Genomic DNA, 24,122 nt, shown 5'->3' with positions numbered 1-24,122 from the left:
ATGTTGACTACAATTCCCATAATCCCTAGCCAAAGGCTATTGCAGCTGGGGATTCTGGGAGTTGTAGTCAACAACATCTGGAAATCCCTGTTAGAGGGAACACTTTTCAGGAAGGGGGGGTTGATTTAATCTGCATAAATTTTTGCCACCCATGAAAAAAGAAAACTCTGAAGAAATCTTCCATCTTATTTTTTTTCATAGTTGCTTGCAGGCACTTCATCCCCTTGACTTCCCCCTCTACTCCTGCTTTATCAGACCTTTCCCCCTGTTTTGCTCCCCCTCAAGTGATCCTAGACAATCAGGAATCACATATTGGATAGAATGATGTTAAACTATTATGTAGCCTATCAGATTTAGCTATATCCAAGCATCACTAATGGCAAATGAAGCTGATTAGAATGACAGCAATGTTTCCTGTACTTGTCACATGGACAGTCCTAACCAATCAGGGATCACTCACAGATCAAATAGTTTCTCAAGGCCTTGCAAAATGCTCCTAAGGATCTGCTGGAAGCATCTCCCCCTTTAGAGTTGGATAGACATTTTCATGAGACTGGCCTTTCTCCCATTTCAGCTCAGCACTCAAATCCCACACACCTCCTTACCAATGGACACTCTGCTCACCTGAGAAACTTACTGTTCCCTTCACCATCGTCATCATCAAAATCAAGTCTGGGGGAAAAACAAACAAGAGATTGTAATCCCAGTTGCCTCATTCTCTCTTCCCCCTTACATCAAACTGTACACTGAGAAAACCAGAAGAGAAATAAAAATCTGGGAAGTCTGGAAATCCAGAAAGCTGGCCAAATTTTGAAATCAAAATGCAAGATGTATGGGGTGTCCTCCTGCCTGACATAGTGCAGGGAGCACATTCCAACTCTAAGGCATCCTCGCTCCAATTTCCAGAAGGATGATCTTACCCTGGCCTCCTCTTGTTCGTTCTTTGGACAATGCTGCCTCCAGGCTGCGCGCCGGGTCCAGATGTCCCAGAACTCGTGCCCAAGGAGGGAACGTCCGTTGCCATTTCTGAAAGTGGGGGGAAGATGGAGAAAAGAATGACACCTCCACTCAGTGCAGCATCTGCTTTAAATTGCTCCTCTAACTGGCTGAGACGTCCATTAAGCATTAGCAGGCTCAGGCTTTCAGCTGAAACAAACATACAGCACGCTGGAGACGCCAGACTCTCTGGCGCATCCCTGCAAAGATAGCACGTTGCAGGCCAAAGAACAGATCACTTTGGTGTGCTCAGAAGTGCATGGAGAGAAAGAGAGAGAGAGAGAGATGTGGCTTTTGAGAAGAGAGAAGGAGAAAGGGCGGATGGGAAGAGAAGACGCGATGAACCCAAAGAATCTCATTGCGTCCTCTCTGCCTCCATCATGAGACTTGCTTCAGTTGCCAGAGATGGTATGAACTGAACCTCCTGTCAGAGGAGGAGAGCTGATCCTGTGGTGGCCAGCATGAATTGTCCCCTGTGCTAAGCAGAGTCCACCCTGGTTTGCATTTGGATGCATGACTACATATGTGCACTGTAAAATATTCCCCTTAGATTATAGGATCAAAGCTCAGTGCAAAAGCATCTGCAAGGTCTCAGGTTCAATCCCTGGCAGAATCTCCAGATAGGGCTGGGAAAGACTCCTTCCTGAAACCTTGGAGTGCTGCTGCCAGTCAATGCAGACAATACTGAGCTAGATGGACTAGTGGTCTGACTCAGTATAAGGCAGCCTCCTATCTTCCATGAGACACTTTTTTGGCCATTGGCCGTAAATAAAGTATCTATCTTCCTATGATACAGGACAACGAAGCCCCACCTCAACTACTAAATTGTATTTTCACCTAGTTTTTATTGCCTTGAATTCTACATGCAAAAAACCAGCTCAGATACTCTATTGTAAGATGGCATTAAAAAGAGGCATTGAACGTAGCACTGCATTTCCTAATTAAATACAATCTGTTGTCACAGTTTAGACCACATTCTGGTAAACCATATTCTCACCTTGAATCTCATTTCCTTGGACTAGCCACTTAGGACACATAGCCCGCCTATAAAAGGCTGCCTTGCTACCCAAATGCAATGTTGCATCGCTTTCTTAGCTACTGAAGGGTGAGAGAAAGCAGGATTTCATAAAGAAAAATCTACCACTTGTCATTAGAAAGAAAGGCCAAGCACTATTACGTTCTTATTCATTTTCAACTATATTTATTTATTACAGTTATATACCGCCCAGCAAAAAATCTCTAGGCATTTTACAAATTATATAAACATGCCAGAGCCAAAACAGAAACAACTGCTACACAAGGGTAGCCAATGTAGTACTTTCACAGAAGGAGGGTGCATAATGGCTCTCTGCGTCCTTTGCTACTCTGGCCTGCTCTCCTTCCAAAGCAGCCTCTGTTTGGGGGGGGCAGATCATTCTGCCATATCTCTGCATGCCGTAAGATCATTCAGTGCAGAGATGCCAGAGAAAAGGCTGACCAGGCAAAAAGATTGTCTACTGGGTATCTGCCTAACTTCCTGCTGCTCTGAGCTTGCCAGTCAGGAAGGAGATAACAGGAACAGCAATTTTAGTCTAACTGCCGGGTGCGGTCTTCTTCAATATTTTTGAAAAGTTATAAAGTGGGGATAAAGGTTTTTTCATTAATCAAACGCGGGTGGACAATTCATGCTTGTTACCATCCAAGCATGAATTGTCTCCTTTGCTAAGCAGGGTCTACCCTGGTATGCATTTGAATGGGAGACTACACGTGAGCACTGTAAGACGTTCCCCTTATGGGATGGGGCCACTCTGGGAAGAGCATCTAGGCTCCAAGTTCCCTCCCTGGCGTCTCCAAGAGAGGACTAAGAGAGACTCCTGCCTGCAGTCTTGGAGAAGTCGCTGCCAGTCTAGGTAGACAATACAGAACTAGATGGACCAATGGTCTGACACGGCAACTTCCTATGTAAGCTCCTTGGAGGATAGGTTTTCTTTTGGGGTATGAGCAATGTACTGCTTCCAATTTTAGCTTAGAATGAAACATTTGGGGAACGCAATGACATGGATATCCCCACAATTTAGCAGCAGCTCACTAGCAGTATTAATGGCCCAGCTCCAACATCCCATTCCCAGATTGACAAACCACGGTTTTGTTGGACTGGGGATGAGCTTGGGGGGAGCCCCCTCTCTCCCAGACCCGGCATCACAGAAGACTCCTGCATTTTTCAGATCACAGCTTACTGGTGATGTCTGAAGCGGGAAAGGGGTGGTGGGCTCTCCATCATTTCTTGCACTGGCAACAGCAGCTGGACTGGACTTAGATCAAAACTGAGCAAGAACTTTGGGAAGTAAGCTGCGCTGTGGGAGAACCAGACCCGAAAACCAGAAAAAGAGTTGCCCTGGCTCAAACCCTCTGCTAAATTCTGCCGCACAGATGGAAGAACTCTACTGTAATAAAAATGCATTACAGGCAAGATGCGTTTTATAACATGAAGCTCACGGAGGGGGGAAATACCCACAAAGATAATTTAAAATCCTGCTCTTGGCCTTCTATGAGTCCATCCCCGCTCTAATTAATACCACAAGATTGTGAAGTGGAGACGAACAAGCCATAAACCATCCTAAGCACTCTCGGGGGGCTGGGGCGGGGAGGCTACGTCTTTCTTCTTGCAAGTTAATAAGATCATCTTTGTGTACAACGCCTGCAGAGACTGTCCGGAACAAAAAGAAAGCAGGAAAGAACATGGGTGACGCCATGTAACCCAGCATTCAGTTACTTTCAGCATTTTATGAGGCAAAAATCAATTTCTGCCCACAGCCAATGACGGAAAATAAACTGACATCAATGAGCCATTTTGGAAGGAGAAGGCAAAACTGAGATCATCCAACGGAGAGAAAGATGAACTCTATTCTCTTACTTAACAACAACAATGATTTACAGACACACCCATCTGCTCTGCAGCATTATGGTTTTAGTGCAGCATGAAGCCAGAAGGCTTTGCAGCAGGTATGGGCAACCCAAGGCCACTATTAATTATTACTAGACTACCCACACAGAGCATCTGTGTGCTATGTGGGGCCGGCTGTTCCCCCCTCCCTGCTGCCCCACTTTCCCTCCCTCTCCCTCCCTCCTGCCCCACTCTCTCTCTCCCACTCACCCCCTTTCCAGTCTCTCTGCTGCTTCCCCGCCACTTCGCATCCCGCCGCCTCCCGCGGCCAGGCTGGGCTTTGCTGCCGCCGCCTTCCCCTTACCCAGGATGGCCTGGCCTGCCGTCTGGCCGCCGCCTCCCGCCCCTGGTGGCCAGGCCGGGCTTTGCTGCCGCCACCGCTTCCCCCTTACCCGAGATGGCCTGGCCTGCTGTTCCACCGACGCCTCCCACCCCCAGCGGCCAGGCTGGGCTTTACCGCCGCCGCTGCTCCCGCCTCCTCCCCACCTTACTCGGGATGGGCTGGCCTGGCCAGGTCAGGCCAGGCCGTCCCAGCGGCCAGCCAAAGCCACCGCCACAGGCCGTTTTGCGGCCCGCCACCACCATCCTCCGCCATTTTTTTGCCCTGAACTCTCACCAAATGCCAGGAACTCTTGCAAGAGTTCCACTTCGAAATCGTGGGCATGCGTGCCGGCTAAGAGAATTAAATATATAAATTATTATTATTATTTACCTTTTATATCCCGCTCTTCTTCCAAGGAGCCCAGAGTACTACATACTTAAGTACTGCATAAGTTTCTCTTCACAACAACCCTGCGAAGTAGATGAGGCTGAGAGAGAAGTGACTGGCCCAGAGTCACCCAGCTAGTTTCATGGCTGAAGGGGGATTTGAACTCGGGTCTCCCCGGTCCTAGTCCAGCACTCTAACCACTACACCACACTGGCTCTCTCTCACTAAGCACTTTTGTGATTCCACAACCCCTGTTTAAAACCTCAAGAATTCCAGCAGTTGATTAGAAAAATGTGTTATGTATCCTTGTGGTTACAAACAACCTCCATCCCCCCAAAACTCCATGTATCCCTATCCACCCCCAGCACAGTACTTCCAGTGACTGTTTCTGGTGTCTATCTTATGTTTCGTTTTAGAATATGAGCCTTTTGGGGACAGGAAGCCATCTTATTTATTTATTGTTTCTCTCTGTAAACCGCCCTGAGCTATTTTTGGAAGGGCGGTGTAGAAATCAAAATAATAACAACAACAACAACAACAACAACAACATATTACAACTTAGAAGCAAGATGAACTTGAACATATAAAGCTGCCTGAATCAGAGAGAAGGGGAAAGGTTCTCCAGTGTCTTAAGAAGAGAAGGTTCCTTTCCAGGCCTGCTAACGGAAATGCTTTTATCCAGAATTGTGAGAGACTGGACCTGATGCATACAGTGAACATTCTCTACGAGCCTTGTTATTTAAAGGAGCTCTGGAAGCGAGAAGGACAAGCACCTGAATGAGTCCCAAGAGCAGACAGGGTTGTACCATTTTACCGAGGACTCTATGGAGAGAAGAGTTGGACTTGTGGTAGCAAGCATGACTTGTCTCATTAGCTAAGCAGGGTCCACCCTGGTTGCATTTGAATGGGAGACTAGAAGGGTGAGCACTGGAAGATCTTCCCCTCAGTGGAGCCACTCTGGGAAGAGCAGAAGGTTCCAAGTTCCCTCCCTGGCAGCATCTCCAAGATCGGGCTGAGAGAGATTCCTGCCTGCAACCTTGGAGAAGCCGCTGCCAGTCTGTGAAGACAATACTGAGCTAGATAGATCAATGGTCTGACTCAGTATATGGCAGCTTCCTATGTTCCTATGCTGGACCCAACACAGCAAACATTGGGAACACAGGAAGCTGCCTGATACCGAGTGAGACCATTGATCCATCTACTTCAGTATTATCCACACTGACTGGCAGCTGCTCTCCAAGGTTTCAGGCTCAGGGGTTTCTCCCAGTCCTACCTGGAGATGCTGCCAGGGACTGAACCTGGGACCTTCTGCATGCAACATCCAGATGCTCTAATGCCGCTAGCAGCTCTTGCAAAAACTGCTCCCTTCCACAAAATGTTTTACTTATGAGCATTTTGACCCATTTTTTTCCAGTCATGGTGATTGCCAAAACTCTCTGCAAGTTCCACAAATGTAACTGTGTGAGTTTAGACAATGCCTGAAGTCAAAAAGCTTCACTACATCTTCCAACGGTGAGAACTGTGAGAGCGCTCATGAATGAAGCTTGGGACTCTGACCTGGGCTCCTGAACTGGACCCACAAAAAAGGCCCTCTCTAGATTGCACCTCCTGAAACTGATCTGCCTATTTCAGCAGAGGGTGACTTCTTGCCAACTGTTAGGGAATCCCGCGGACCTTCACACCAACATCTCTGCCCTAAGAAAGAGACCTAGAAGGGAGGCAGAGAGGAGACTATTCCGGCTCTCAATGTGACGCTTAGTGATCTGTTTGCACAACCTCTCAGGCAAAACTCAGCAGCCTGGAGCCGCACTGACTGACTGGCTCTCACTTTTGGAAGAGGTCTCGCTTGGGAGCAGCGGCATTTGTCAGTTCAACAAAAAGTTAACATGCAACCTAAGGCACATCTCAAACTCACAGCTCTTTAATCCGAGAATCAGTTCTCGCAGACATCGGATACCCTAAAAGATTTCTGTTGCAGCTTTCAGTGCCAAATTAAGGGCAAGAAAAAGCAACTTAAAGCCATGAGCCAACCCAGGCTTTTTTAGTTCCCCAAAGAGAGTATGATGAGTGTGTGAGAGAGATTTAAAGCGCAGTATGGACAGGAGAGCTGTACCCTTCCTTCATCTGTGCTTTCCCCACAAAACCTTTTCTCCCAGAGGGAGGCATTTTCTGCCCTCAACAGGAATTATGGGCAGAACCCTAACCCTGAAGGAGTGACTTGCACATTTTTCATTTTGCTTACTATGAATATGATGAAAGTTTATATACCACTTTTCAACAAAATGTTCTCAAAGCTGTTTACATAGATAGAACATGAATGCTTCAGTACAAAAACTAAACAATCTGGTAAAGCTCGACTTCAACCAATATTTCACACATACACATATACACACACACAGAGGATGATTAAAAGACAGGAGCATCCTTTGTTTTGGTTAATTCAGAAACACGTTTGTTTCAGTTAATTGAACAGTTTGCCAGAAAGGCAGCGTATAAATAACAATTATTATTATTATTACTTTACATTTTATACCCTGCTCTTCCTCCAAGGAGTCCAGAGCGGTGTACTCCATACTTAAGTTTCTCCTCACAACATCCCTGTGCTGAGAGAGAAGAGACTGGCCCAGAGTCACTCAGCAAGTCTCATGGCTGAATGGGGATCGGAACTCGGGTCTCCCCGGTCCTAGTCCAGCACTCTAACCACTACACCACGCTGGCTCAATGGCTGTTCATTGCCGATAGGACGCAGAAGACAGAGGGAAGTGCCTGCCTGCAGACACAAGATTTGAACCCAAGAATTTCTTGATCGCCTGCCTAAGGCTCCATGTCTTAATAAGCCAAACTACTGAGCACTTTAGGTTATCCATCACTGTTGCTAAGGCAAAATGAGGTGCCCCTCTCCTGTTTTCCTTCAACCTACACTCCCATCCTTGGGGCCTCTAACTCCCTTCTAGATCTGCAGCCAACTCTCTTTTCCCAGAACTCTGCCTCTATACCCCACCCCAGCCCAAGCTGTTGTTGTTGTTGTTATGACATTTCATATCCCGCTCTTCCTCCAAGGAGCCCAGAGCCGTGTACTACATACTTAGGTTTCTCCTCACAACAACCCTGTGAGGTAGGTGAGGCTGAGAGAGAAGTGACTGGCCCAGAGTCACCCAGCAAGTCTCATGGCTGAATGAGGATTTGAACTTGGGTCTCCCCGGGCCTAGTCCAGCACTCTAACCACTACACCACGCTGGCTCTGGTATTAACAATGCTACAAAGCTTAGGAAGATGAGATTTTAAGGTACCATTAAAAAGAAGCATGTCGTCCATTACTAAATTCATTATCAGAGTTTTACCACAGTGTGCATTTGAGGCTTTTTCCTTCTTCTAGTATCCAAATATCTTAGCCTCACCTCTTCCTCCCACCTTCTGTATTCTAGACATTTTAAAGAGTCACACACATAAAGAAATAAATCCACACCAACAGGGGTCTGTGTCCCCAGTTCTGCCTTAACCCCGCTTCCTCCCCGGCTCCAGTCTTTCCCCATTTTTTGCCCGCCCCCCATGACTAACAACAGAAGACCCACCACCATCTGTCGTAAATCCAGGCTTCTTCCTGGAAGGTGCCCCCATTTTGTATGGGGCATTTGCTTGGGTCTCTCAATAGTCTTGAGTTACCTGCTGCCCCACTCCTAAGTGTCTCTCTCACCCCCTGCCCCAATTAATGATGATATGAAACAGGGTTTTTTTTCCAGTGGTTGGTGGATTTATTTTCTGTTATTTATTTTTAAAGTTAGATCTAAATCTTTTAAATAAATAAATAAAGTCATTCTGTTTTTGGCTGCCACGACACTCAAGGGACCCCCTCCGTAAGCATAAACTCAATCCATCCTATCATGCCACGCTACCACGCCATACCCCTCCACCTCCCCTCCCAGACTCTTCCCCCAGGACCACAGCCCTCTCCCCATATATCACTCCAGCCCTCCGTGCCTCTAACCCCCCCGAAACAACCCACTCCCCACCCCCTTTGGACACCCCAGTTATTAAACCCCCTTTGGACACCCCAGCACTGAAGTCACGCGCCCCACTTGACAGGTGCCCCCCCACCCATGCCACTCCAGTGCCCCAAACCCCAACCCCCCTCAAGCCACCCCCCACCCGACTTCTCACCTCATGCCACACTCCCCATCCCCCCAAGGAAGCTTCTAGCCCCAAGCTCCCCAGGCACAGCCCCCCAACTCCCACCTCACGGCTCCCCACACGAGCCAACTCTGCTCTGCCCCCCTCACTCACGCCACACTCCCTGCCCCACCTCAGAGCTTCCCCCTCAGGTCATGCTCAGCCCCCCAACGTCTAGTCCGGGGGGGACCTCTCACAACCCCCCCCATTGCATCCCCCCCGTTTCCCCTCTTGTCGCCCTGGATGCCCAGCAGCACCCCATGGCTGAGCCCCCCTTGCCCTCCCACCGCCGCGTCCCCCTCCTCTCAGCCCCCCACTTCTCCTCCTGCCCCTCCCCCCTCACTCACCCTGGTTGGCGGAGGAGGAAGAGGAGGCGGCGGCGGTTGCCATGGCGACGGGCCCTCTCTCCCCCGCCCTCCCCTCCTGCCTCAGTGCTCCCCTCTCGCAGAACGCCAAATCCAAGATGGCGGCGGCTCCAGCGACGAGCGAACCTCGCGAGGGGGCGTGGCCGAGGCGCGGGGACGACTGAGGGAGGGGAGGGTCGAGCCCCGCCCATCCGGGCCCCCCATTGGTCCGGGTTGGCTACGGGGCGGGGCCTTCACCTAGAAAGGGTTCTCTCGGGGAAACTCGGGAGGGGGCGTGGTCAGGGGACCGGGGTGGGCGTGGCTCGGAAAAGAGAGTACCCCTACGATGCTGCTACCACCATCTAGAGATGCCGCTTTTCAATGGAAACTCTCAAAGCGGTTTACATGGAAAAATAAATAGGTAAGAAGATGGTGCCCTGTCCCCAAAGGGCTCACACAGTGTAAAACGAGACACCTGCAACAACCACTGGAGCAGGGTTTCTTAAACCTGGGGTCCGGGGATGATGGGAGTTGTAGTCCAACAACATCTGGGGACCCCAGGTTTAAGAAACCCTGCACTAGAGGGAGGCTGTGCTGGGGCTCGGTAGGGCCAGTTGCTCTCCCCCTGCTAAATATGCCTTACAATCTAATGATCTAATGGGGGAGCAGGAGTTACAACGGGCCACATTAATTATACCAGGGCTCTCCTCCTATGTTTACTCAGAAATAAGCCCCACTCTATTCAATAGCATTTACTTCCAAGAAAGAGGGCACAAGGGACGGCCGGTGTTGACGTCACCGGGGATTTCAAGGGGCGGGGAAAGGGTGAGGAGGGTCATGGGCAAGACTGAGGAGGCGGTCTTTAAGGAGGTGGCGAGGGCGGGGCCGAGAGGGTGACGTCAAGGATGCGGAGGCAGATGGAACGGTAAAGGGCAAGGAACGGTGACGCCATCGATATGCTTGATTACGTGATGCCATCGGTGTGATTTGTTACGTCACCAATATGCAAGGGTGTCTGAGAGAATAAGCTCCATTGAATTAAACAGCCCCTGCTAACTGGGCAAAGAGGCACCTTTTAAACTTGGTGTTTCTCTTTTATTTAGCAGGGGGAGAGTAACTGGCCCTATCCACCCTCAGCACAGCATCCCTCCAGTGGCTGTTGCTGGTGTCTATCTTAGGTTTCTTTTTAGATTGTGAGCCCTTTGGGGAGAGGGATCCGTCTTATTTATGTATTATTTCTCTGTGTAAACCCCCCTGAGCCATTTTTGTAAGGGTGGTATAGAAATCCAATGAATGAATGAAAAAAATAGAACTAAATTCCAGGGCGAAACCCCCCCACCCCTGCCACCGCCCGATGGCCACCATATCAATGTGATTGCTGATGTAAATATTGTAACTCTAAAGTAGGTGACCTTTGACATCATTTCCATCATGGTTGCTTAAGTCGTTCTGAGTTCCTTCCGGCAAGCTTTAAGAATTCTCCTGCTTTGCCAGGCTTCTAATCGATGACTTGGAGCAGGGGGAGCTCTTTATAGATGCCCTCTTATTGTCCTGCTTTTCCCAATGCATGTTTTGGGTGTTGTTTTTTTATAATTGAGGTGTTGTTGTTTTTTTAAAGGTTTTCTGTTAGTGGAAAGAATAAACCATATAAAAGAGGCAAGGTCTGAGGGGTGTGCTTGAGGAGAGCTACCTGCAGGAATCACACAACCTTCCTAGCAGCTAGTGAGACTCTTGAACATAAGAACACCAGAACAGCCCTGCTGGATCCAGCCCAAGGAGGCCCATCTAGCCCAGCATCCTGTTTCGCACAGTGGCCCATGAGATGCCTCTGGAAGCCACAGGCAGGAGTTGAGGGCATGCCCTCTCTCCTGCTGTTACTCCCCTGCAACTGGTACTCAGAGGCATCCTGTCTCTGAGGCTGGAGGTGGCCCACAGCCCTCCGACTAGTTGCCCTTGATAGACCTCTCCTCCATGAAATTATCCAAACCCCTCTTAAAGCCATTCAGGTTGCTGGCTGTCACCACATCTTGTGGCAGAGAATTTCACAAGTGGATTGTGCGTTGTGTGAAAAAGTACTTCCGTTTGTTGGTCCTAGATTTCCTGGCAATCAATTTCTTGAAATTAAACCCCCTCCATCCTATGAGGGTTATAAACCATAGGCTTTAGGGCTCTTGTCTTCTGCCAGGCCCGGCTTCAGAGTTTACTGTTCAAAATGAATCTCTGTTATGCTGGTTGGCCGTGAGAAATATGCACTCTCCCCAGTCTGACGATGCTAATGTAACACTTGTCGCAGAAGAGAAAACCTTGGTTCTGGTTCAGTCACAAAATGCCTGCCATTAAACTTACTGACCAATTCGACTGTGGCCAATCTTGCAGGTTTTGCTTATGGAATTGTTCTGACATGAACACAGTAATCAACGGACGACATGTTGAAACCAACCTTGAAATCACAGGAATCTTTGCAGGTGCTGATTTTTCAAAAAATTGATTTCTAGAAATGTGTATATACTGCCTTTCTGTCTTAAAACAAAAGACACACACACACCCCACCAAGGTTGCTAGCAAATCTCAATTAAAATATAACTATGAATATGGATACAAGTGAATAAATAAAATAGCTCCCTGTCCCCAAAGGGCTCACAATCTAAAAGAATCATAAGATAGGCAACAGCAGCTGCAGGGATGCTGTGCTGGGGATGGATAGGGCCAGTTGCTCTCCCCTTACTAAATAAAGAGAATCACCACTATAAAAGATGCCTATTTTGTTCAGTTAGCAGGGGGTTGATTAAGGCTGCAGGCCTACATGTTTGCCTGGGAAGCAGTTCCATCGAGCCGATGGGGACTTAATTCTGAGTAAATGTTTATAGGATTGCACTACAAATGTTGCAGAGGTTGGTATCTCAGGCTAACAACTTCTGGATGCCGACCCTTGAATCCCGATAGGCTAACCAAGTCCCCAGGCCTGGCGCTGCTGAGAATTCACTCTGTCCATGCTCAGAAGTTCCAATGTTGCTAATCCTTCATGCATTCCGGGATGAAGCCCGGCCTGTGATTCTTGACCTACTCCTTCCCCATCCCTAAGAAGCCAAAGTGAGTGTGGAAAACTGCATATGGAAATAGTTTCTGGGTGACTGGGGTTACAATTTCATCTGTAAAGGGATCACTTCACCCTTGTTACTGGGAGGGCATGAAACGTGATGCCACCTCTGCTTGTGAAGTATTCATGATACTTTCGGTGTTGGCAAAGCAGAGTCAAGACTGTCCGGAGGTTGACCGTTCTTTGCGCTACAATGTGACGTACGGGTGGGAGACTAGCACGGACTCTGGCACTGCAAAGGACTTTTCCCGAATCACCCGATTCAGAACATCGGTAAGAGTCAAGCACCATGGGCTTGATGTAGCTTCCTCTTTCCTACAGACTCTACTTCTTTTCTTGCATCTGTCTTTTTGTGTGATAAAATTAAATAACCGAGCTATCTCTTGATCAAAGAAACCTTAATTGGTTAATCAGATGAGTTGATCCAGGTATTCTCACACTTTGGTCCCCAGATGTTTAGGAACATAGGAAGCTGCCATATACTGAGTCAGACCCTTGGTCGATCTAGCTCAGTATTGTCTACACAGACTGGCAGCCGCTTCTCCAAGGTTGCAGGTAGGAATGGAGATGCCAGGGAAGGAACTTGGAACCTTCTGCTCTTCCCAGAGCAGCTCCATCCCCTAAGACAGGCCTGCACAACATAAGGCCCAGGGGCGCGGGGACATTTTTGCTGGCCCCAGGGGTAGCCCAAGGTTTTGTGGTACCTGAGGTGAAATGCAAAATACTGCCTTGCCCCATGGCCCTTGTGAATTAACCTTTGCAAGCTTTGAAAGTGCATGAGGGACAGGGAGAAGGAAATGCCATGCTTGCTACCACAAGACTAACTCTCCTCCCATGGGAATTGGTCTACAACTCCCATCACCTCCTGCCTTTGGCCACTGTGGGTGGGGATGATGAGAATTGTAGTCCAACAACATCTGGGGTCCCAGATTTGGGATCCCCTGGGTCAACTGATTAGTTAATTCAGCTCAGGAGGAACCACAGGAGGATGGGCGTAGGGATGAATAAAAGAAGGATATGTGTTTATTCCAGTACAAAAGGATGGGTCCACCCCCTGCCAATAGCTGGCAGTCTAAATGTGGACACCCTGAAGGCCATAGTGGTGGGGGTGGGAGGGGGATGGAAACAAGGGTAGGTGCCAGTGTTCCCTTTAAGGCGTGCGCATGTGTGCGCGCACACATGGTTTTTGATGCCTGCTCAGTTAATTTTAGATCCCGCTCAGGTTGAGTCAGGAAGGTCCCACTCTGAATTGCATGTGCGCCCACACTGCCTTGATACTGCTGCTCAGAACAAAACTCATTCTGCACACCAATGAAAAAAATTAGAGCACTGGTAGGTGCAGGAAGAATATGCATTAATTACATTTTCATGGAGTTAGGCTTGGATATAGTAGAGCAGGGTTTCTTAACCTTGCCCCCCCCCGCCCAGATGTTGTTGGACTACAACTCCCAGAATCCCCAGATGTGGCCTTTTTGGCTGCGGATTCTGGGAGTTGTAGTCCAACAACATCTGGGGGCCCAAGGTTAAGAAACCCTGTAGTAGAGTATGGAGATTTTGTCAGGAACTTTAAAGAAAAGGTGGCTTTCGAGGAGAGATTGGATGGACTATTGTGAAAAGGCAGGATATAAATTGAAAATGAGAATTAAATTAAAGAGGCAAGGTCAGCAGGGTGTGTGGAAAGGGCAGTCTCGGCCAGAGATTTGAAAGGAGGAGGTGGTATTCCGGTATTCTGAGAGAGGGTTGCAGGCATAAGAGGCAGCAAGGGAGAAAAATATGACATACGGCAAACATATTCTTCCAGATCGATCGTGCTCTGTTTTTCACAACAGGTGAAGGGGACGGCTTAACCCAGCTGATGACGAGAGAGACCACCGGACAAGACTGATGGAGAATCCGTACCCAACTCCAGAGACCTTTGTGGACGTGGACAAAGGCATCTGTATTGGGTTTCTCTCCCTGATGTGCTTCTTCCTGATGGTCATGATAGTGCGGTGTGCAAAGCTGATCGTGGATCCCTACACTGCGATCCCTACCTCCAGCTGGCAGGAGGAGTAGCTTACCTACAATCCATCCACCACAGTCAGGAAATGCACTCTGTGGAGGGACAACTGGCTCTGACGTCTTGCTCTAGAGGGGCAAGTGGGAAGGATGGGTGTTCCCGACCACGTTCTTCATGTCCCGTCATTCAGGATAATGCTATCGGCACGTTGCAGTTTCTGTCTTTCTCCCATCTTTAGATGCTGAAAGCTTTCCCTCCGACATCTATGCTCTTTCTCCCTTGTTGCCCCTTTCACCTGCAGCCCTGTCTTGGGACACTGCGTGGTGTTTACTTCTGACTAAACATGCAAATGTTTGCACTATAAGACTGCAGTTCTAGGCAGACTTATTTACAAGTAAATACAGGTGAAACTCGGAAAATTAGAATATCGTGCAAAAGTCCATTAATTTCAGTAATGCAAATTAAAAGGTGAAACTGATATATGAGACAGACGCATTACATGCAAAGCGAGATAAGTCAAGCCTTAATTTGTTATAATTGTGATGATCGTGGCGTACAGCTCATGAAAACCCCAAATCCACAATCCCAGAAAATTAGAATATTACATGGAACCAAGAAGACAAGGATTGAAGAATAGAACAATATCGGACCTCTGAAAAGTATAAGCATGCATATGTATTCAGTACGTGGTTTGGGCCCCTTTTGCAGAAATCACTGCCTCAATGCGGCGTGGCATGGATGCTATCAGCCTGTGGCACTGATGAGGTATTATGGAAGACCAGGATGCTTCATTAGCAGCCTTCAGCTCTTCTGCATTGTTTGGTCTCATGCCTCTCATCCTTCTCTTAGCAATGCCCCATAGATTCTCTATGGGGTCAGGTCAGGAGAGTTTGCTGGCCAATCAAGCACAGTACACTGTATACTTTTCCGAGGTCCGATATTGTTCTATTCTACAATCCTTGTCTTCTTGGTTCCATGTAATATTCTAATTTTCTGGGATTGTGGATTTGGGGTTTTCATGAGCTGTACGCCATGATCATCACAATTATAACAAATTAAGGCTTGACTTATCTCGCTTTGCATGTAATGCGTCTGTCTCATATATCAGTTTCACCTTTTAATTTGCATTACTGAAATTAATGGACTTTTGCACGATATTCTAATTTTCCGAGTTTCACCTGTATAACTGAAGCCAGTGGGAGTTACATCTGAGTAAATATGCATAGACAGATATGCACAGGTCAGAGGTCAGGGGACAAAGAAAAAGAAGAACTCTTGATATTGTTCAAAATAAACTTGAGAAATGCTGCAGGGCAACAAAAATTACGACTACACTGCTTTTCAGCAAAAGTTCTCAAGGAAAAATAAATGAGATGGTTCCCTGTCTCAGAAGGGCTCACAATCTTAAAAAGAAACCTAGGAGACTGTACTAAGGTTCGATAGAGAAAGTTTATCTTCTGCTGCTAAATAAAAGGGAATCACCACTTTAAAACGTGCCTCTTTGCTCAGTTAAGGGAGCAAGGGGAAGAGAAAGAAATGAACACAGCTTTATAGAGGGAGTGCGGGTCTTTTTTTCCAATGTGCTCTAATCATGCAATTACTGTTCTTCCTTTATTTAGCAGTTGCTCAGATATATAGTGATTGTTTCCCCCTCGACTAAGTGTCTTCTGTTAGTAAATAAAATTTGTTTTCCTTCCGAAAGCTGCCTCCTAGTCAGGCATGATTATTTCTCTTCTTAATTTGGGCACAAATGCAGCTCTCTTTCTGGGACAATGAAAGGGATCTACTGCTCTGGGGGTGTTGAAACGCAGAGAGGATGGAACTTTGATTGACAGGATGCAGCAGCAATTGGAGACTGAGAATGTTCATATTTTGAATATGAGAATTTGCTTTTAGGTAGGGTTGTTCCAAGCCTGTACAGTATACCAAATACTGGCTAAATAGAAGTTATATTTACAAGAAAAGAAGGGTGTCATCAAATTCATCAACTGAATTTTATGACACCCCCCTCCACCCTGATTTCTAAAGTCAAAGAACTTGTACCAAATATTGGCTAAATACAGATTATAATGTATTTACAAGAAAAGAAGGGTGTCGTCAAATCATCAGAATTTGATGACACCCCTCCACCCCGATTTCTAAATTCAAAGAACTTTATTTTTATTTTTACATTTATATCCCACTCTTCCTCCAAGGAGCCCAGAGCTGTGTACTACATTACTTGAGTTTCTCCTCACAACAACCCTGTGAAGTAGGTTAGGCGGAGAGAGAAGTGACTGGCCCAGAGTTACCCAGCTAGTATCATGGCTGAATGAGGATTTGGATTAGGGTCTCCCCAGTCCTAGTTCAGCACTCTAACCACTACACCACACCACGTTGCCTCCCACTTGGGAAATCTGTAATATTGGATTCAGATAAATAGGGTAGGATAAATAGGTATAATACGAAATGAAATTGGAAAGATATATATGGAATAGATTATATTAAGTTGCTGAGAAGTGTTACTTCTGTTAAAGGAAATGATCTATAATAGTTCTTAAAGAAAGACTTTAATTAGATGGTTGAATCCAGAGTAATAATCTTTAATGATGCCAAATTCAAATATTGATCATTAGCCCTCAGATAATTTCACTGGGGAAGGGGAGTAAGGAGAGTACATCCATGCAACATAGGAATGAGATGGGATGAAAATCCATTCAACCTAAAATGACCAATAAGAACTGGGTGGCAGCATGGTAGTGATGGTGGGGAGGTTTGGAGTGGGAAGGACATACCACCATAGATAAGGAGAGCTGGTCTGGTGGTAGCAAGCATGACTTGTCCCCTTAGCTAAGCAGGGTGCACCCTGGTTGCATATGAATGGGAGACTAGAAGTGTGAGCACTGGAAGAGATTCCCCTCAGGGGATGGAGCCGCTCTGGGAAGAGCATCTATTATTATTATCTTGTTTACACAGTCAGACAGGTGTTATTGACTGGTTTGTTTTATCCAGACATAGAGTCCTTTATGATGATGATGATGATGCTGATTATTGCTACTACTACTACTACTACTAGGTTCCAAGTTCTCTCCCTTGCAGCATTTCCAAGGTAGGGCTGAGAGAGACTCCTGCCTCCAACCTTGGAGAAGCCGCTGCCAGTTTGTGAAGACAATACTGAGCTCGATAGACCAATGGTCTATCTTCCTATGTTCCTGAATGCAGATCTGTAGGACTACAGCTCTCCTCATCCTTGGCTATTGGCCACTAAGGTGGGGGATGATGGGAGTTGTAGTCCAACAACAGCTGGAAGGCCAAAGTTGTACAGCCCTAGAGTAATGCCATGTGCCAGAGGAGGTCAGAACAGCTCTAACATAATGGTATTCTAGTGTTAGCTAACCCACTGTAGGTATACTACTGGATCCAAAACTGGGATAGAATTAGAAATGAAAGAAATGCCTGCAAGCAGCAGAGGCTTGGAAAAACTTGCTGCAGTGATTATATGACAGAGCTGATGGCAATTTTTTAAAAAGGAAGCTTAGAACCCCTGGGAAAACCTGAACCAAAACTTTATTTAAAAATAAGGTGACTGGCTCTTTAAGAAACCTAAAAGGCTGGCTGGCCCTTTAAGGCCGCCCTCCAACCTCCGAGTATTGCGTCCGCGCTCCCAACTCCGCCCAGTGAAAGCCGGCCAGTCGCGCGCATGCGTCCCCTCCCGGAGGCGCCTGCGCGCAACCGGCTGCGAGAAAAGAATGCCACTGGGCACGTGAAGCTGGCACCTCCTCCGGAAGCACGTTGAGCTGACTTCCGGTCCTTTCCCAAACTCCTCTCCCCTTTCAAAATTCTGAATTGGTTCCATCTAAAATAATTCCTACCCAAACCCATTTGTTTGAGGGGGTGAGTATTGTGAAAGGGGAAGGGCATCATCTTGAGGGGGGTGAGCAAGTGGGGGGGGCTGAATGGGGGGGATAATAATTGCAGATCTTAGTTAATAAAATGGTTGCATGTCTTAAAAGTGAGGGGCTGGTGATGGAGGAAAAAGAGGAGCTGGAATTGAGAGGGGAGTGAGGAGTCTAAATGGGGGCATGTATCTGTTCTGGAGGGGTTGGGTTGGGTTTGGGAGGGGGTCCCTGCTGAAATAGTGGGAGCCTGTGGTGAGGGGAATGTGTAAGGGGGGGCTGGATTTGGTGGGGGTTTGCTCTCTTAGGACAATGTGGAGAAAGAGATGCCCAAACCATCCTTATCTCTTGTGAACGGGAGCCACCCAAGAAGGCTGGCATCAACACTGTGGTGTTTTGTTTTGTTTTAAACAGAAAAGCTGTGTAAGGTTAAGGAAAAAGGCTATAGCTGCAAATAAAAACCAACTTTAAAGCAAACACTTATATTTGTTAGAGTGTGGTGTGTGGAGGGTTGGTCTTTGAATGGTAAAAGTGTTATATCAGAAGAGAGACAGAAGAACGTTTGGGTCAGACCAGAAGCCCATTTTGGCCAGCATCACAGGAACAGAGGAAGCTGCCATATGTAGAGTCAGACCCTTGGTCCATCTAGCTCAGTATTGTCTTCACAGACTGGCAGCGGCTTCTCCAAGGTTGCAGGCAGGAATCTCTCTCAGCCGCATCTTGGAGATGCTGCCAGGGAGGGAACTGGGAGCCTAGATGCTCTTCCAAGAGCGGCTTCATCCCCTGAGGGGAATATCTTGCAGGGCTCACACATCAAGTCTCCCATTCATACGCAACCAGGGCAGACCCTGCTTAGCTATGGGGACAAGTCATGCTTGCTACCACAAGACCAGCTCTCCTCTCCTATCATTTTACAGTGGCCAACCAAATGCCCCTGGGGAAACCCACAAGTTGCCCAGGAAGGCAGCAGCTCTTTGCTTTTGCTTGGCCCCCTGTGTCTGGCATTCGATGCAGAGGTCTCTAATTTTGTTCATCTGTGTGCGGAATGAGATTTGTTCTGGGTGGCAGTATCAGGGCAGTGTGTGCACACCTGCATTCAGAGTGGCGCCTTCCCAATTCAACCTGAGCAGGCTCTAAATTGAACTGAGCAGACATCCAAAAACTTGTGAGTGCATGTGTGTACACCCTAGAGGGAACAGTGATTCAGTGGTATGCTATTTCTTTACATGGAGGATTCGTTAGCCATCATGTGAAATAGCTGTTGATAGACCGTCTGTTATTTGTTATGGATAAGCCACCTAATGGCACACGGGGGAAGTAACTTGCCTAGGGAGCAAGAGGTTGCAGGTTCGAATTCCCACTGGTATGTTTCCCAGACTATGAGAAACACCTATATCGGGCAGCAGCGATATAGGAAGGTGCTGAAAGGCATCATCTCATACTGCGTGGGAGATGGCAATGGGAAATCCCTCCTGTATTCTACAGGGCTCTGTGGTCACCAGGAGTTGACGCCAACTTGACGGCACAACTTTACTTTTACTTACCTTAAATAGTAAATAGATGTGTGTGGAATGTTAAAATGATCTTCCTTTGGGTTCCTTTTGTGATATGAAGAACTGCTGGAGGGGGCTGGAGCTCAGTGGCAGAACATCTGCCTTGCATGCAGAATGTCCCAGGTTCAGCACTGGCAGCATCTCCAGGTAGGGCTGGGAAAGACCCTTGCCTGAAACCACGGAGAGCCGCTGCCAGTCAGTGCAGGCAATACTGAGCTAGATGAACCAATGGTCTGACTCGGTATAAGACAGCTTCCTGTGTTCCTATGGATCCTTTAAAGATAGGTTGGAAAACTGGGTTGGGCTCTGTAGGAGGGAGGGAAGCAGCTGGATTCATGGAGGTTGGATAAGCTGTAAGAGATGACACATGAAAGGGGACCTCTAGACTCAGAGGTACGATTCCCCTGGGGAGCAACAGCAGGAGGGGTGGGGTCTACCTTCATCTCTTGCTTGTGGACTTCCCAGAGACATCTGATGGGCCACTGTGGGGAATGGGATACTGGTCTAGATAGACCTTAGGCCCGATCCGGCAGGGCTGTTCGATTTAGTCAGTTTGACGTTGGGTACAGAAACGGGGCTGAGTTTTTGTGAATTCTTCATTTGTTATTTTTGGTGGTGTTTAGGCCTGTGAAAAATGTGGACCTTTCCACCTAGTTTTTACAAACCATTGTACTCCCAACCGAGCAACCTGTTGGCCATGTTTGTGTGTCTCTCTCTCTTGAGAAGGTTGGCAAGGTGTAAACTGAGCAATGCTGCTGACAGGAGACGAAGACCCGAGCGGCATCCTGGAAGGACGCAGCTGGTGCCTGTTCTGATCCGTTCTCCTTTTGAACACACACACAGTGAGGCTCTGCCGTCATGGCAGAGTCCCAAGAGATGGTGGAGCTGCAGCGGGAAGTGATGGAGGAGCTGGGCATCTCCCTGGAGGAGCTCAAGCAGCTGATCGACGAGGAGCTGGAGAAGTCGGAGTCCATCAAGCAGCGGAAGGCGGAGCTGAAGCGCCTGGATGAGTGCGTGAAACAGAAGGAGGAGGAAGTGGCCTATGTGGACCAGCTCCTTGACAATGCTGTCAAGTAAGGAAGTGCAGGGGCTACCTGGGGTGGAACTCTCCATTGCAAAGAGGTCTGCCAAAGCTGCTAGTCCATAAGATAAGTTTGGCTTAATGACTGATGAGTCTGCCTCTTTGGGCAGTACCTGGCACCTTTTGGGGCTGGCTACAAATCCCAGCTGTGAGTGGTAAATGACTCCATCAAACTGTTCATTGCTGGGGAAGCAGAAAAAGAATCTCCAGACATCCTCTGATGCATCTGGTGTGCAAATTATTTGTTTTATTTGTTACACTTGTATCCCGCTCGTTCTCCAAGGTAGCGTCCATGGTTATGTTTGTCTTCACAGTGACCCTGTGAGGTTGGTTAGGCTGAGAGAAGTGACTGGCCCAGAGTCACTCAGTGAGTCTCATGGCTGAAGGGGGATTTGAACTCGGGTCTCCCCACACCTCGTCCAGCACTCTGGCTCTTTAGCAGCGTTTCATGTTGTTAATCGTTTTAAGGGAACAGAAAAAAACCCGAAGCAAGGTTCACACACGCACATACACACCCAACCCATTTCCAAATGAACCCAAGGCAATTTTTTTAATGATTGTTTGCTAATTCATTTGTTGGACTGTTCATATTTTATTAGGGTCATTTTATTGTGACCATATAATTTGAATGTATTGCCTTGGCTTCTTTTGGAAATTGGCTAATCATTTTAAATCACATGAGCTGCAGGAGGCGAGGAGCCTCAGTCACTAGGGGCACGTGGGCCAGGGAGGATAGAAGCCCTGACTCATTGCTGTGTGGTGACAAAGTCTGATGCACCTTTGCAAATATTTATTTATGTATTTAGAATATGACAGTCCAGCTGCTCCGGTAAGATATTGCTCAGGGCAGCTCACAAAGACAATGCAGGAGATAAAGTGCTATAAATGAGTAACCTTCAGTTAAAAGCTTAGACCTGGTTCGTTCATTCATTCATTCATTCTGTTTCTATACCGCCCTTCCAAAAATGGCTCAGGGAAATAATAAATAAATAAGATGGATGGATCCCTGTCCCCAAAGGGCTCACAATCTAAAATCTCTTGATTTTGGTTAAAATCAAGTTGGCAGATTAAAAACTTAATGGAAGACTAAAAACCTAAAAAGCCTCTCTAGAAGGGATGGGTTTTCAATGGTTTCTTTAAAAGTGTGAGTATGAGGACGCTCGTCTTGGAGGACATTCCAAACCCAAGGGCCACAACCAAAAAGGCCCCGTCTCTGGTCCCTGAGAATGGGATTTCCGGCAGTGGGGCCGTGAGCAGGGCTTGAGATGTAGAACGGGGGCCTTGGCAGGTTCATGTGGGCGAAGGTGGCCTGACAGAGACCTCAAGCCATATAGGGCTTTAAAGGTCAAAACCAGCACTCTGAATCTGGCTTGGGAGCACACAGGCAGCCAGTGAAGCTGCATGTAAAAAAAAAAGAGAGGTGCCTTGCGCCCACGTGCATCCTTTCAGCATCATTCTGGACCAGCTAAAGAGCTGCTCCACTTCGGCCCTCCTGCAGATGTTGGCCTGCAACTCTCATAACCCCTGGCTATTGGCTGCTGGGGATTATGGGAGTTGTAGTCGAGAAACAGCTGGGGGGGCCTAAGTTGAGCAGGCCTGAGCTAAAGCTTCTGAACACTCTCCAAGGGTGTCTTTAAACATGTCTGCCACCAATTGAGTGGTGTGCCAACTCTTTTTGCCAAAAGAGTACCAACTCTTAGAAAAGCGTATATAAATTATTTATGTATTTATTTATTCAATTTTTTAATACCGCTCTTCCAAAATGGCTCAGGGCGGTTAACAATTAAAACAGAAACCATGAAAACCAATAACAATTAAAGCAGAAATATAAATATAACATCAATTAACAATTACAACATCATTAAAAAAAACTATTAAACAAACAGAACAATTAAAACCCTGAAAACCAGGATACAGCATTAAAACAATTAAATCGAATTAAAAACCCTGGAAGGCCAAGCCAGACAGATGGGTTTTAAGGTCTAAGAAGCAATAATGTTGCATTTGAAGCTGTTTTATAGAATTCAAGCCGATGGTTCACGTATCCCAGGAATGTACAACTTCAGCCTCCAGCTGCTGTTGGACTACAGCTTGGTAGCAGGAGGTGATGGGAGTTGTAGTCCAAGAAGAGCTGGAAGGCCACAGTTGTGCACCCCGATCTATTCCAGTATAGGGCTGGGAAAGACCCCTTCCTGAAACCTTGCAGAGCCGCTGCCAGCCCGTGCAGACAATCCTGAGCTAGAGGGACCAAGGGTCTGACTCTGTAGGCAGCTTCCTGTGATCAACTGTGGTGGTGCATTCTCTTCTTGCTCATTAGGGCCGTGGATAAATGTGAGGTGCTGGTGAAGGATGTCTACGCAAACCTGGGCCTGCAGTACCGCGAGACGGACTCAGAGGACGACGACGCCAGTTCCAGGCCCATGGAAGTGATCGAGATCCCTGACGAAGATGACGATGACGACGTCATGAGCGTGGATTCAGGTGAGACGCTGGGGCCGGATCTGGCTAAACTTCTCACAAACCCAGTATTCTGTTTCCAGCCCAGGACAGCCAGTGCCCATAGAAGCTGGCAAGCAGGGTGTGATGGAGACCCACTTCCCGTGTCATTTGTTCCAAGGCCCCCAGTAGTCGAAGGTCTGCTGCCTACATATGGGGGTTCTGTTCTTAAGCGAGCAGCTTTCTTCACCTCACAGGGATGTAGGGAACTGCCTTCTACCAAACCTGCTACTACGTATATTTATATACTATTCTTCAACCCAAGTTCTCAAAGAGGTTGACATAGAATAATAAATAAGACCTAAATCCGGTGGTCCCCTGTCCCCAAAGGGCTCACAGTTATGAGGTTATTTTTATGTATTTTAAAGAAAATAATTAGATCTGTTTTTTTATATTTTAGCATAATATTTTAACTGTGTAATTTTTATAGCTCTGTTAATTTTTTCTGTTTGAAACACCTTGTGATTGTTTTTAATGATAGGCGGTATATAAATTTAACACACACAAGAATTAAAAAATCTAAAAAGAAGGATAAGGCAAATACCAGCAGCAGCCACTGGAGGGATGCTGTGCTGGGGTTGGGTAGGGCCAGTTGCTCTCCCCCTGCTAAATACAAGAGAATCGCCACATAGAAAGGTGTCCCTTTGCTCAGTTAGCAGCAAAGGATCAGTGGTCTGGATCCCGAGTCCATCTAGCTCAGAGTTGTCTGCAGTGGCACTCCGGGGGTTTCAGGCTCAGGTGTTTCTCCCAGCCCTACCGGGAGATGCTGCCAGGGACATTTGAGCAAATGCTCTTCCGCTGAGCATACAAACCCATCCCCTAAGGGGAGTATCTTGCAGCATTCGCATGTCAGTCTCCCAATCAAATGCAAACCAAGGTGGA

The 24,122-nt window shown here is 47.3% G+C and overlaps 3 protein-coding genes across 17 annotated transcripts in view; 2 read left to right on the top strand and 1 right to left on the bottom strand.

The window, feature by feature from the left end:
- ARNT (aryl hydrocarbon receptor nuclear translocator) overlaps window positions 1-9,272 on the bottom strand; it is a 47,218-nt gene extending 37,946 nt beyond the window's left edge. For 4 of the 8 annotated variants that reach the window (XM_053278211.1, XM_053278213.1, XM_053278214.1 and 1 more), the window contains exons 1-3: window positions 9,143-9,272; window positions 921-1,026; window positions 625-672 (exon numbers count right to left, since the gene is read on the bottom strand). In XM_053278211.1, the coding sequence (XP_053134186.1) occupies window positions 625-672; window positions 921-1,026; window positions 9,143-9,185 (197 nt within the window). In that variant the 5' untranslated portion in view covers window positions 9,186-9,272. Of the gene's footprint in view, window positions 1-624; window positions 673-920; window positions 1,027-4,631; window positions 5,670-7,918; window positions 8,171-8,200; window positions 8,569-9,142 lie in introns of those variants that run through there. The other 4 variants (XM_053278216.1, XM_053278215.1, XM_053278217.1 and 1 more) reach the window with 4 other exon arrangements.
- Window positions 9,273-9,456: 184 nt separating this feature from the next.
- Window positions 9,457-14,662, top strand: CTXND2 (cortexin domain containing 2). 5 transcript variants are annotated; one of them, XM_053278578.1, is made up of 3 exons: window positions 9,457-9,560; window positions 12,387-12,509; window positions 14,066-14,662. In XM_053278578.1, the coding sequence occupies exon 3, from the start codon at window positions 14,121-14,123 to the stop codon at window positions 14,289-14,291; it is 171 nt and encodes a 56-aa protein (XP_053134553.1). In that variant the 5' UTR covers window positions 9,457-9,560; window positions 12,387-12,509; window positions 14,066-14,120; the 3' UTR covers window positions 14,292-14,662. The 5 variants fall into 5 exon arrangements, with proteins under 5 accessions (XP_053134553.1, XP_053134550.1, XP_053134551.1 ...); XM_053278575.1 differs by having other exon boundaries at window positions 9,473-9,560; window positions 12,390-12,509; XM_053278576.1 differs by lacking the exon at window positions 9,457-9,560 and adding an exon at window positions 10,037-10,064 and having other exon boundaries at window positions 12,390-12,509.
- A 3,288-nt stretch (window positions 14,663-17,950) lies between these two features.
- SETDB1 (SET domain bifurcated histone lysine methyltransferase 1) overlaps window positions 17,951-24,122 on the top strand; it is a 36,553-nt gene continuing 30,381 nt past the window's right edge. For 3 of the 4 annotated variants that reach the window (XM_053278085.1, XM_053278086.1, XM_053278082.1), the window contains exons 1-3: window positions 17,951-18,108; window positions 20,507-20,736; window positions 23,062-23,225. In XM_053278085.1, coding sequence (XP_053134060.1) covers window positions 20,522-20,736; window positions 23,062-23,225 — 379 coding nt within the window. In that variant the 5' untranslated portion in view covers window positions 17,951-18,108; window positions 20,507-20,521. Of the gene's footprint in view, window positions 18,109-20,389; window positions 20,737-23,061; window positions 23,226-24,122 lie in introns of all 4 variants that reach the window. The other variant, XM_053278084.1, reaches the window with a different exon arrangement.

Source organism: Hemicordylus capensis, chromosome 14, assembly GCF_027244095.1.
Source record: "Hemicordylus capensis ecotype Gifberg chromosome 14, rHemCap1.1.pri, whole genome shotgun sequence".
In the NCBI taxonomy this organism is placed as follows: domain Eukaryota; kingdom Metazoa; phylum Chordata; class Lepidosauria; order Squamata; family Cordylidae; genus Hemicordylus; species Hemicordylus capensis.
This window is presented reverse-complemented; position numbering and strand designations above follow the sequence as displayed.

Bases quoted from the DNA above. Each gene is read 5' to 3' on its own strand.
- CTXND2 (XM_053278578.1), top strand. From the start codon at position 14,121: ATGGAGAATCCGTACCCAACTCCAGAGACCTTTGTGGACGTGGACAAA.